This window comes from Gadus chalcogrammus, chromosome 12 (assembly GCF_026213295.1).
Source record: "Gadus chalcogrammus isolate NIFS_2021 chromosome 12, NIFS_Gcha_1.0, whole genome shotgun sequence".
Lineage (NCBI taxonomy): Eukaryota > Metazoa > Chordata > Actinopteri > Gadiformes > Gadidae > Gadus > Gadus chalcogrammus.
Genome location: NC_079423.1, coordinates 26,400,610 through 26,414,914, shown reverse-complemented (window position 1 = coordinate 26,414,914; position 14,305 = coordinate 26,400,610). Strand labels below are relative to the sequence as shown.

General features: G+C 47.5%; 1 protein-coding gene across 4 annotated transcripts in view; it reads right to left on the bottom strand.

Moving 5' to 3' along the window:
* The window catches only part of pde4ba (phosphodiesterase 4B, cAMP-specific a), a 130,722-nt gene that overhangs the window by 57,575 nt on the left and 58,842 nt on the right, over positions 1-14,305 (bottom strand). Inside the window, exon 1 of one of the 4 annotated variants that reach the window (XM_056604010.1) lies at positions 10,471-11,155. The exons of 2 other annotated variants lie outside the window; for them this stretch is intronic. In XM_056604010.1, coding sequence (XP_056459985.1) covers positions 10,471-10,565 — 95 coding nt within the window. In that variant the 5' untranslated portion in view covers positions 10,566-11,155. Of the gene's footprint in view, positions 1-434; positions 1,288-10,470; positions 11,156-14,305 lie in introns of those variants that run through there. One more of the 4 variants, XM_056604009.1, reaches the window with a different exon arrangement.

The window sequence follows — 14,305 nt, the reverse complement described above, 5'->3', positions numbered from 1 at the left end:
TCATCACAGATATGTCGTTGTGTGCATGGATGAGAACACACGTACACACACACACACACACACACACACACACACACACACACACACACACACACACACACACACACACACACTGACATACACACACACTTTTTCTTAAACCTTGCTCCATGTGCGTTTTAATCTACAATTATTTAAAGATGGCTAGCAAGTATTTTAAATGATTATCATAGTATACAACTGTTCAGGAGATGACGGACAACATTGGCAGCCTCAAACACCCTTATTCAGTACAGAAGTGAAACCATGTTGTATTTCGGAAAACATGAACATTTGCATCATGTAAATACACTGTCTACTCATGTGCGTGTGCGTGTGTGTTTGTGTGTGTGTGCGTGTGTCTGGTGTGTGTGTGTCTGTATGTGTGTGTGTGTGGGTTGTCTCAGATAGCTGACCTGTGAACACGGCTGTGGTTGGAGGCGTGCAGTCGCCTGATGACCTCCTCACTGAAGTCAAAATGCACCCTGCTTCGGGCACAGGGTGACCGCCTGTACATCGCCCCAGCACACACACACACACACGCACACGCACACGCACACGCACCCGCCGCCACACAAACACACATGCACACTCTGGGACACACACTAAACCCATGCACACACCATCACGCGCCCCACTGCCGCCACTGTCCAATAAGCACACATACACCAGTGATTATTTGAAAGAGAAACACACACACACACACGCCATAAACAGCGAGAGAAGTGACAAAACAGCCAAACTAGGGAACTATCAAAACAATAAGCCCGATGAAACACACAGACTAACAAGTCAACATATACACACGTCACACAAATCAAAACAAAACACACCCATGCAAACACGCACACACTGAAACCATTCAAAGCTCTCCCATGTAAACCAGGTCCTTAAAAATATCTAGCACATCATTCGTACCCACCAACTTGGTCCCCAACCAATGATGACAGCTTAGTCAGTCACTACTTCTGCCACACACTCACGCGCAGCCTTTACCTCTACGGATCCAGTTCAAAACAAAAAACTCAAAATAATGTCCAACATGGAAGCGGTTGGGGAAACAACCTAAACAGTCACTCAACCAGACAGACAGGAGCTTCAGAGGCAAAGATCCAAACTCTCAGGTGCACACGATGCATGTGAGGAAAATATACAACTCTCATCCCCACGTTCACCCGCGCTAACTTGTCTCTGTCCAGTCTCTCTCTCTCTCTCTCTCTCTCTCTCTCTCACACGCTCACGCTCGCTCTGTTCACTAAGCAATATTCTGTGGGTCGCTCGCAGGCTATACTTCCTCCCATAGAGCGTGTGTGTGGTATGAGTGTGTGTGTGTGTGTGTGTGTGTGTGTGTGTGTGTGTGTGTGTGTGTGTGTGTGTGTGTGTGTGTGTGTGTGTGTGTGTGTGTGTGTGTGTGCGTGCGTGTGTGTAGAGCTCTGTTCCCTCCCAAGCCAGTGAATGGACACATTCAAATCCTGGAGTGGATTCCCTGGAATTAACGATTCAGTCCTCTTAATCCACTATTATTGTTCCATGTGAACTGGAAGATGCTCTGTATACTTAATCTTGTACTAAATCAATTGATCTATAAAAAAACAAATAAATAAAACAATATGAACCACAATTGTATCAGTCCATTTCATCCTCTGGTGTATCCATGAGTATGGCCAGATTGCCCCCATGGTGTTCAGGTAACTCAGCCAGCTGGCAGTGGCCTTGCGGCCAGGCCAGCCTAGAGAGAGGGAGAGAGAGAGGTGGCATCTGGCACTCAGGAGTGCTAGGGAGAGGGAGGGTGCTGGTGGCATTGTGCCAAGGGGAGGCAGTGAGGTACGGAGTCCACGGTGGTACAGCATGAGACCGTACGACCATAAGAGACTTGGGGTTGGTGGTCATCAACATGAAACATGAAAAGTGTCCGATCCGGTCCGGTCCTTAGATCCGCTCAGAGGATTATGAGATGTTGTAGATGGACCCACGTGAGGAAAACAGGAATCGGTTTGTTTCTTTTTGTTTTCTTTTAAACCACAGGCCATGTTGTTTAGGGGGTAGGATCTAGCATTTTGTCTCTGGTATTTCATCCCCAATTAGGCAGGAGTGCAACAAGGACAGGAAACATATACATGATGGTAGCCTGAGATTAGGCTCAATAGCTAATGTCATTAAACAAAGCCAGTGGCTACCTGTAAATACAAGCATTCAGCAGGTCGGAAACCAACCACATAGGAAAATAATCAAATATCTATATCACAAATGACATAATGCATCGGAAGTAGTGAATCTTTTAATTTGTGACTTTTTGCCCTTCTCACTACAGGGCAGCTTATTATTATTCCCTGTCTGCATCACGGCCCACAGAGTGACCAAACATAAACAACAAACAACCAATCACAGGGGTTGTAGAGCTGCGTGAGGCCACACCCCTCGCTGGTTGTAATCCTCCCTGACAGCCTTCAGCAGGGGGGTGTAATTGGTCGGCTTAGCGCACGTTGAGGCCCCGCCCCCCGGGTGTGTTCCCAGGTCTGCTGGGGCCTGGTATGTTTCAGTGGGCCATTCATCCATGAGTGGGTTGCCCCGACGACCCGACCAGACAGACACACAGGCAGGCCGCCACCCAGCCCCCCGGCTCCCATGGTGCAGACAGGACTACACTAGCCCCGGTCGTCTCAAACTCTGACACGTTGGAAATTAATCACACAGCTACCTCGTAAAAAAAAAAAAAAGAAGCTAAGCCCACGTTATTAACACCCACACTCTTCTTTGATTCATGAGTGTTAATAATTCAGAATAGTGTTATTGTCTCTTCCTCAACCTTGCCCAGTCGCGCAAACAAACTCCAGTCATGCATCTATTTTCCGTTCCCATTTCATTCATGGTTTCTCCCCCCCGGCGTGATGAGGTTGGCGTGCTGTTGAGTGTCACTCCCAGGAGCATGATTCACACCTGGGAAGCGAGGCGTCTGCCCCTCTTTCTGGGAAGCGAGGAACGCGCCGAGGGAGTCGTGTCACGAGGTCAGCGGGAAAAGGGATTAAAAGCCTTGCACAATGGCAAAAAGAGAATTAATAAGATCCTTTTCTGTTATTAGCGCAACACTTTGGTGACGGATGGGAAAGCAGCAGTGGATGAGTGTGCGTGTCGGTGCCGGGAACACACATCCATTCTGTAACAATGGCTGTATTTAAGTGGAATCCCACTATTCCACGTTACACTTGTGACTGGACCATTCATACCTGATTAGAATAGGATAATTAATTAGCACAGGATATATTCAGACTCTAACATGCACACAGCATTGTGCGATAGCTAAACAGTAATTAATGTGGGACAAAAAAGATGAATGTTTGAGCAGAGGAACTTCCGCATACGAGTTTCAAATATCGAAAGTGCCAGGGTGTTGTCAAAACCCATTTCACCCTCGCTTGAACAGTGGTTTTCAAACTATATACCGCGTACCACCTAAGAATATATTTGTCTCCCCAAGTACCACCATTATGACATTATAAAATATAACAAAATACAGCAGTGTAGGCCTGCGGGCCTATTCAATTACGCACAGTTCATGCAGGAGGCGAATGTATTCCTTTAACTGATTTGAAACCCCATGGTTAATATATTTCCATTCGTACTAGTATTTTGCTTTTAAATACATTTTATAACTTCCTTTTTAGGAATACGTGTTGACCAACCCTTTGTGTGACCCAAATGAAACCGTTTTCATGATTGGGGTTTTACTTACCATTTAAAAACACTTTAAAGTCATATGTGGGTAACCAGCATTGGAAGATTTAGTATTGCTGTCCTCATTATGTCTCCTATCTACTGGCCTATAAACCATATCAGTAGTTTAATTTGTACGATTGCTTTAACTGAACAAGCAATTCCTAATTAGTTAAGCAATTCTTCATTAAGAAGTTGAATATTGGTCGTCAACAATAATTCAAACATCTTGTATGAAACACACATAATACTCTCTTAAGAGCATCTTATTTAAGGGTAGTAAGCAACGGTCTGAATATCTGTGCAATACTTCATTTAAAACACACGAGGGCGCCACATCTACACTATAGAACCAAGTCATCTCCGGTACTTCTTGTGTGTACATCCCTGACAAGTCCACCAGGGGGCAACTTTTCCCCGCAAGACGTTCTCCTCACTTGTGGAGGGCAAAACCATGAAAAAACAAAGCCAAGGTCATTCTTTAGTCTGCATTTTAAGTTTATCTCACCATCAACGTTGTGAATCTATTTGGCGTACTAACAGAACATTCGGTGACGCTCAACATAGCAAATGAATGATGCCACAACAACATGGTAATCTGATTAGACATCCATATCTCTGGCCTGAGCTCTGCCGGCTGATTTTAATGCATGGGGATTAATTCAGAATTACTTCTGATTTGCATGTTATTCAGCTACGTATTATCATCATTCTTCTCTCCGCTTGCATCTATTAATACTGCAATAATTCAGCTATATTAAGAGACACAATGTGGAAGCACGTACTACACAGACGATATCAGAAAATGAGACGAGGCAACGGGCAAAAAAAAAACTTCACATAAACGTCTCATCAGCCGACGTGTGTGCACATCAAACAACGCCCAGAAGATACAGACCTCATCCAAAGAGGGCACACCGACGAGACTGACAGATAAGAAGTAAAACCTGGCTTAGTTACTGCTGGGGGAAGGCGGACAGGGGACTGAGGAGCAGTACAGTATATACCCACCTAATCCCTCTGATTTATAGGATCTGGCAGCCTTCTTGCTCTCCCCACCCAGCTTCTGACAGCTCCATCGGCTAGAGCAGCATGATGTACACTAGCATGCAGAAAAGTAGTGGATTTATTCAGACAATGAGTTGCAAAGGAACCACTTTGTATTTGTGTCTGTCAGGGCTGAATTTTTATTTTTATTGTAGAGAAAGACAGGAAGGTATGAGAGAGAGAGGGGAAGACATTCAGATAAGGACCACGGGAATCGAACCCCAGTCTCGGTAAGGACTGGGCCCTCATGGTATGCACTCTAACCGGTGAACCACCGGGTTCCCACTGGATGACTGTGTTTAACAGGATGTTGTGGATAGTTTATACTGAAGAAGGAAAAAAGAGTAATCGACTAAATACTGGGAGAGGAAAAGTAAAGGGAAAATGGAGAAAAGCCATGACATTGGGAGGATAATTTGTGGCAAAGGAGAAGAGAGAGCACAAACTGTGGTGAAGGTCAGGAGAGGTTACGGAGATGAAGACATTTCCTATCTTTACTTAACTCACTGAAGCACTTTGACCCAGGAAGATGTATCAACTGCAACAGGCCCTGCCCCCGTCTGCATGCTAACGTTAGAGCTCTTATATAATGTGAACAATACAATGAAACAGGCCGGTTAGAGATGCCATTTGGATTATTTTGGTCTTGAATCTCGTCGTGTAATTTCATTTTCTTCATCATTTAATCCTGTGAATGTTTTCGTACACATCGCCGTCTTTTACAACTCAGAGACATGAGCCACATGAGATTGCATTTCAACCCTGGTTGCTACATTTTTAAATCATAGATTACATGTGGACATTTTATAATGTTCTTTTTTTTTAACGAATTCCATGAAAAGGACTTGTTGTAAATTCCAAGGGGATCGCTCCTTGCTCCCTTTCCAGGTGACGGGTTTGAGTCCATTACCTCATTTGTGTCACATTTAATCTACCTGTAGCCTCTGTGCTCCTCTCTGCATTCCACAGGCCCAAAGTACAATTACCCTTCCAGTGACCTCCAAGAAATCAAAGAGAGGGATAGAGCGAGAGGGATAGAGCGAGAGGGGGGGGGGGGAAAGGAAGAGAGAGAGAGAGGAAGAAGAAGCGAGAAAGGGGGGAGGGAGGGTGGGGAGAGAGAGAGAAAGATGAAAGATGGAGAGAGAGAGAGGGTGGGAGAGTGCGTGAAAGCTAGAGAGCGTGAGAGAGCGAGCGAGAGCAAGCGAGAGAGAGAGCATGAGCGAGAGCAAGAGAGAGAGAGGAAGTGAGAGGCGGTTGGGGAACAACTATGGCACTTGTCTGACAAATCCTTTTAACAACCAGTGCCCTTGAAAATGTCCCCTAGAAACCAGCTTCGGCTGAGATGAACGACGGGCTGCCATTGTTCCTAGCGCCATGGGAGGGGGGGGGGGGGAGGGGTCTTTCATGTCCGTCTCCGTCTTCCTGTCTCGTCGGCGCCCTAGCCTTGGCAACAGTGGTGTGACATCAGCAGCAACCAGGCCATGAAGTGACCGCGAAGTGCTGCCTGGGCAAGCGTGATGTGCGTGGATGCGTGAATGCTGGCGCCCGACGAACAACGTCTCTGTGCGCATGTGTGTGTGTGTGTGTGTGTGTGTGTGTGTGTGTGTGTGTGTGTGTGTGTGTGTGTGTGTGTGTGTGTGTGTGTGTGTGTGTGTGTGTGTGTGTGTGTGTGGTTGCACGTGTGTGTGTCGACTGCTCTCCAAGGTCTCTCTGGAGGTGGTGATGTCACCGCCCTTCTGTAGGTGGTGGGGCAGCTTGTATGTTGTACTCGGTGACATGGGAAAGTGGTGTGTTTTTCTCTGCATGTGTGAAAACACAGCGCTGGAGTTTTGTGTGTGAATGCTTGACTGATGATACGGTGTGTACAGAGTGTGAGGGTTGGACGTTTCCCTACTGGGTTACCACTGGCTCACACTTTCGGGGGTGGGGGGGAGGGGCATACCACACTTATTTACACACACACACACACACACACACACACACACACACACACACACACACATACACACACACACAAACACACAGTCAGGAACACACACACACACAGTTCGAACCACACACACACACACACACACACACACACACACACACACACACACACACACACACACACACACACACACACACACACACACACACCAGGACCAACATCTGTGTCTGAAGGAGGCAGAGACCCTCTTGACAGGCCGTCCATGGCAGTGCGTCACTCTGAGCTCCTCCGCCCCCCCCCCCCCACCTCGGGGACAGATGCGGTTCCGACCCCCGGAGAGACAAGGGGGAGGGGGTTTGAGGAGGGAGACGCCATTATGAAGGAGGACTGAAGACAGGGGGGGGGAGAGAATGTGGAGAAGAGGGATGGGGAGGGAGGGAGGGCGGGAGGGAGGGAGGGAGGGAGGGAGGGAGGGAGGGCGGGAGGGAGGGAGGGAGGGCGGGAGGGAGGAATGGACGGTTGGGAACACGGTAGGTGGGGGAGAGCGAGATAACAGAGCCCTAATCTTTCTGCAGTGGCTTTTGGCAGACTGAGAGAGAGGGAGAGGGAGAGACACAGAGACTGAGAGAGAGAGAGAGAGAGAGAGAGAGAGAGAGAGAGAGAGAGAGAGAGAGAGAGAGAGAGAGAGAGAGAGAGAGAGAGAGAGAGAGAGAGAGAAACTGACCAAAGCGACTCATTTTTCGAATTTCAATTTCAAAGGGCTGTACTCTACATTTGTATTGCTTGAACAGTCATGAAAGACAACACTAACAATGGCAAAGGCAATCATAAAGGCAATAATCAAATGAAGGGCAATCATACAAGTGAATTATCATAAACAAACAAACCCACGGACGTCAGACTTTCACACATTCAAATACCTCTTTTACATATTGAAATAGGGACAACTGATGAAAGAACACAATAACATTGACATGTTATGGGTGTTTCCTGGCTGTATTTCCCTCCTTTCAAAATGTATGACAACTAATGAATAATTCAGCCCGACATGTATTGTTGCATACTTCCTCTGAACTCTCTATGAACTCAGAGGATGTCTCTCTGTCTTTCTCTGTCTCTCTGTGCGTCTGTCTGTAATTCCAGTCTCTGTGTTTCCCTCCTTAAAACAGGAGACGAAGGTCTTTGATTGATGGGTGAGTCGAGCACAGCTGATCCCAGGGCAACAGAGAGCCCAACATAGTGGCTAGGCCAGAAGCTAAGCACTGTTTGGATCAGCAGGGAACAGACCCAGTGCCATGCCGTAATTCCGACGCCTCATTGTTCCGACGTTTCAATGGTCCGAAATATTTCCCATTAGATCGACATGCCACTATGCCGACGGTTCAATGTTCCGAAAACGGAACACATTGGTCCGAAGGTCAGTTTGTCCGACTTTTCAAAAAAGGAGGCACATTAGGCCGCTGTTCAATATGCTGAATAGGCCAAGGCGCAATTCCACATGTGTGATTATGAAACCAAAATTAAAAGACGATGTAGGCTAAGTTCCAGCAGTGTACTTCACCAAGCCAGACTGTTGCTGTGGGCTTGAACGGTCACAAGAGGTGAATTTAAACGGTGAGTGAAAAACAAATACAATTTTTATCTTTAGTAGTTGTGTATGGGCCTATATGTGTTGTTTACTGTGTTTGCAGTGGGCTTTTAGCCTAAATAATTTCGCTGGTATTGATTAAGTCAAACTTATACCTCATACCGTGTACTTAGTCAAGTGTGTGTGTGTGCGTGTGTGTGTGTGTGTGTGTGTGTGTGTGTGTGTGTGTGTGTGTGTGTGTGTGTGTGTGTGTGTGTGTGTGTGTGTGTGTGTGTGTTCGTGCCCGTGTTGAGAATAAGACCTCCGATATCTGTCCATGGGGCTGAAATACTGTGTCGAAATGAAGTGAAGCGTTGTCACTTTGCTCTCCAATATTCATCGTGAACGTGATATGTAGGCCTATGTTGTATTTCGGAGAGAGAACGAGAGAGAGCGAGAGCGCGAGCGAGGTATAAAACTCTTTATATGTAGGCCTATTCGGCATATTGAACCGTTGGCCTAATGCGCCTCCTTTTTGAAAAGTCGGACAAACTGACCTTCGGACCAATGGGTTCCGTTTATCGGAACATTGAACTGTCGGCATAGTGGCATGTCGATCTAATGGGAAATATTTCGGACCATTGAGACGTCGGAACAACGAGCACTTGCTCGTTATGCTAGGACGAATACTAGCATAGAAGAGCTTACGCATTTCAAACCTAAAACAAATAGGTATGCGTGTATAATTCTCGTTTACTTAGGTAAACAGTGTCGGCATATATTTACTATTGCACAAAGCTTCGACAAGCGGGTTCAACCCAAAGTTATAATGTTAATAATGAGCCTCCACCATCCACTCCACTATCTGTTTGTGCATTCGCTAGTGAGTATGTAGAAGTGTGTTTGTGTTTGTGTGTGTGGATATGTGTGTGTGTTTGTGTGTGTGGATATGTGTGTGTGGATATGTATGTGTTTGTGTGTGTGGATAAACAGAGAGTTTCTTCTAACACAAAGCCAAAAGAGGGTCTGCTTAACTTCCTTCCCAATGCCAAACTCAGTTATTTAGACTGACTACAGCATAGCGAGGTACACTACAGGATGAACTATGTATGCACTGCAGAGGACATCCGGGACAGGCGTCACCGATGAATAAGCAGACACACACAACGTCAATCATCATGTTTGCATGGTGGGCGTGGCGTGTGTGCGTCTGAAAGAGAGGGAGACACACACAGAAAAAACAGAGATACAGAGAGGCAGAATGAGAAAGATAGAGAAAGAAAGAGGGATATTATAGAGAAAAGTAGTGTCGGGGTAGAGGTCCTAATCCTGACACGAGGACAAAGGAATCAGGTAACCGGACCCACACACTGAACCCTTGTTAGTCACTCCCCCCCACCCCCCTCACTGTTTCTCTCTCTCCCTCTCCATTTCTCCGTCTAGTAATCGTCCGTAACAATTTAATCAATGTGAACTGAAAAGCTTCAGCAATAGCTAACCGAAAGTAATGCAAGACGGTCAATGCCGTATGATAGGAACATAAAGAACCTAGCAAATCATTGCACTTGACAAGTGAGGGTTTTTGTGTGGGTATATGTCTGTGTTTGTCTTCAGCTTAAACGTTGATCTATTTCATTGATCGCAAAGTTGTAACACTTTGGAAATCCATCGGTCACAGGGTTTTTTGTGTTGACACTGTGTTCACCGGCGTCATCATGAAAGTGTCTAGGGGGAACAAACCGTCTGTTGAGAAAAGATTCAAACTAAGGAAACATGAAGAGAAAATGTAAACAATGACTCGCTCATATCAAATACCCCCAAAAGTAAGATAAGAGGGGCTTGGTCAAAAAGCACAAACATACAGTATGTAACATACAGAGTATAGTGTAGAGAAGAGGGCACCTAACGTTGCTGTGTTGCCGTCTGTTTTTTTATTCACACTTATTGGAACATTTAAACAAGTTTAAATATACCAAAGTAATAATTCCTGTTCCGAAATTGTCGGCAATCATCCTCCAGCAGTTGTTCTTCTTCTGCTCATTGAAAGGGCACCATGTAGTACGCAAACAATGGTAGGAAAACACGTGCACGCGGAGAAACAACACACACATACACACACCCACACCAGCGAGCGCACGCACATGTCCGCACGCACGCGCACATCCGCACGCACGCACGCACGCACGCACGCACGTACCAGACCCAGGAGTGGCGCCGGTAGCAGAAGGAGTTGAGGGGAGTCTCCAGACCAGCTGACCTCAGACTCCTGGTAGTCTTGGTGACCCTCTGCATGAGGGAAGCGTTCCAACGCCTCAGACACCGACGCTGCCTCCTTCCAATTGGACTGACCGGTAGCGACTCCGTGCCACGGGGGCCATTGCAGAGCGCGCCCTTTGTAAACTACATTCTAATCCCGGGCAGCGGGACATGAGTGCATTCTATTGTTGTGCCCGCCGTGTCTCGTGACCGCATCGGTGGAATAGTACCGGCTACCTATTTCGGGCGCCAGGTCAACAGGCGTGGGGGGGGGCTCTGTTTGGACAGGCGTAAACAAGTGTCCCTGCAGTATAGACCCCGGAGCAGAAGAAGGATCAGCCTCGGGCTAGGAGGAGATAGCGACCGCTGTTATCTCGATAAAAGGGAAACTGGAAACGACGGCTCCGCTGAAGACAAGGCTTCGACGCCACGCCACGCCGGAGTGCTCGCAGATCCTTTTTCGAGGGTGTTTCAAAAACTAAAGTCAGTCAAGCCGGGGGTACAGGGTTCATAATCCAAAGGACGGCCGGTGCTGAGCTGCAGTACTGGAGTACGTGAGGGCTCCTCTTAATGCATTCAGATAGGATCGCCGTGGCTTTCTCCCCCCCCCGCGGTGTTCTGATCCATACCGGTGTTTTCGTAAAGTGTCTCTGTGCCTCTGCCACCCCCCCCACCCACCCCCCGCCTCTCCCCCTCTCTCCCGTCCCTCCCACCCTGCTGAAATTGACCTTGTTCCAGTCCCCGCTCTCTGCTTCAGTTCAGGTCGGCTGAGTTGGTTTCAGGTCACATTTCATGCCTGATCCTTGATCTCAACCCCCCCCCTCCGCCACCCCCCCCCCCCCACCCCCATGGTCCAAATGCAGGGTGTCCTGATGTGCTGTGTGTTTGTGTGTGCGTGCTCCTGTGTGTGTCAGCATACTGGAGGTTTTCTTAGACAACATCATCCCACCCTCAACCATGTGCACTCAACCCACCAACTGTACAAAAATATATATACAGCACGTAGGCCGTTGTTCTGTGAGCTATGTGGAGGGATGGACGTCAACCGCTTCACAACATTCCCACTGTGGAGGGCTGAACTCAGCCTGTTCACACACGCCACATGCGCCACTTCCACTTTCTACATACCGGGGCAGTCCGTCTCGGGTTCCCCCCACCTCCGCTGGAGCTGGGCATTCACTGTATATTTTTCTTTGGGTAGGGAACACAAACATGTTGAACAAACCTGACGCCGTGGCTGGCGATTCTTTGCTGAAGGGCAATTGTGCGGCTGATTCGTTTTTTTTGGGTGTGTGTTCACAATCCCTCAGAGAGGGCGAAAACAGAATGCATCATTAATTTTTTAAGCGGCCCCGAAACAGAATCACCTCTCCGACTGAACTACACTGAGTCGCCCCTGTTGTCATTTCAAAGCAACTGTTCCTTCTTTCCAAATTCCAAAAATAGCCTTCACCAAATTTTTTGCCGTTGTTGATTTTAGGTTGAGGTTAGCATGAAAAACCTTTGTTAAAGAGGAACGGTTTAGCGATGAGCGTCGGAATGTGTCAGGCCTCTACCGAAGGAATTGAATGTTAATCTAAGCCAACACAGTAATAAGCGGTCTTCTGTGGATTTAACCTTCTCCTGTTACCTCACCATTACCTACACACCACACCAGTGTTACAACAGCCTCCCACAGTGCAGACTGACTCTGCCCACAAAGACTCGCATTATTCAAGCATCCAGCAAGCATCCTGAAGCATTGCAACAAAACTCATCGTTGTTGTTTAACTGTTTATCTTCTACATAGTACTTCAATTATTTTTTTACCTTTGTTTTCCTTGTTTTAGCTGTCTATTCTGAGAGAAGAGAAAAGCAGAGTCAAATTCCCTATATGTATGCACACACTTGGCCAACACAAATAGAGCTCACTGCTCCTTTTTCTTCATGGCGTGTTCCAACCATATCATTTAGAAGAATATGTATGTCAAGGATACAGTTTTTACCACGAATGTGATAATGATATGCCTGAAATAATAATAATAATAAAAAATATATATATACTTAAATACACCAGAGCATGTCTTGTAGCCCTGTGCTATAAGGTCTGCTTGGCTCCAAGTATGATGGTTCAAAACATGAATCAACCATATTCAACATTGCACTGATACTTGACACAGTCGCATCCCTCAATGATGTATAAATGCATTCCTTGTCCTGGGAAGCTTCTTAAAAATGAAATGCCAACATCCTTGTTGAGTGGAAGATGGAAGTTATTAAGGCTGGGTGAAGATGGACTCATGGTAGGAGAAAGGTCTATCTCTCACAGGACGGTCAGCCGCTCAGCATCTGACTCACATTCCTAGTTTAAGCCAGCCAGCGTGCCCTTCAGCAAGAATACATGTGGAGAGGACACTTAGTGTGGGATGAAGCAGTTGCTTTAAGAGGTGCATTAGGACTGTTTGTCTCCAGCAGCCATATGAACGGATTTAGCTACAACGTATACATATATATATATATATATAAGGCAACTATATAATTTGGACACACACACACACACACACACACACACACACACACACACACACACACACACACACACACACACACACACACACACACACACACAGTGTCAGGCATCTAGTCCTCTTGAATAAGCCTCAAAGAGTGAACCGCATAAACAAATGCCATTCAACTTGAATATCCTTCAGCGTTGACAGGATAATAGCTCACAGCTTGAAGCCTGGGACAGTGACGTAATGAACCATATTTAGCAAGCACAAGGAGCTTTCATATCTGACTAAAGTATGGCACCCTGGTAAGGTTAAATCAGAGAGGACAGAGGGGCGCCCAGGTATAAATAAGTCTTCCACCTCAGGCAATAATCAGGGAATTATTCTCAAATCCCAGCGCCTGGAGCGCATGCATGGCAGCAACCGCGCTGGCTGACATTTGATCGCTTTGTTTGTCTGAGTATCAGGGTATCAGATCACATCAGTTGAAATAAACTGAATCCAACAACATTCAACATAGCAGACATGGAAGAAATAAGTTAAAGAAGAAAGAAAGTGAACCGTCTTTAGTTTGTCTTTACTCTGGCTCGTCTCTGGTGAGCATACAAAAGGCATTGAGGGTGTATCTATCGGAGAATGGCATGGCTGTTAGGCCATTGTATATGCTTTCATACATAGACAATGAAATAATATGAAGAGATAAAAAATAATAACACTCTATGTGTTCAACAGCACGTGCAAACGTTTACTGGTTCAGGTCGAAGGGGTGGGGGGGAGATAGGGGAGGGGGGAGGAGGGTGAGGAGGGGTGGGGGGGAGATAGGGGAGGGGGGTGGAGGGTGAGAAGGGGTGGGGGGGGAGATAGGGGAGGGGGGAGGAGGGTGAGGAGGGGTGGGGGAGGAGATAGGGGAGGGGGGTGGAGGGTGAGAAGGGGTGGGGGGGGAGATAGGTGAGGGGGGAGGAGGGTGAGAAGGGGTGGGGGGGGAGATAGGGGAGGGGGGAGGAGGGTGAGAAGGGGTGGGGGGGGAGATAGGGGAGGGGGGAGGAGGGTGAGAAGGGGGTGGGGGGGGGAGATAGGGGAGGGGGGAGGAGGGTGAGAAGGGGTGGGGGGGGAGGTAGGGGAGGGGGGAGGAGGGTGAGAAGGGGTGGGGTGGGGGGAGAGGGGAAGGGAGACGGGGAGAAGGGGGTTAGGATGGAGGGGGACAGGGGAGGGAGATAGAGGGGGGGGGGAGAGGGGCGGGCGAGGGGGTGGGGAGAGGGGCGAGGGGGTGCGAGGGAGAGGGGC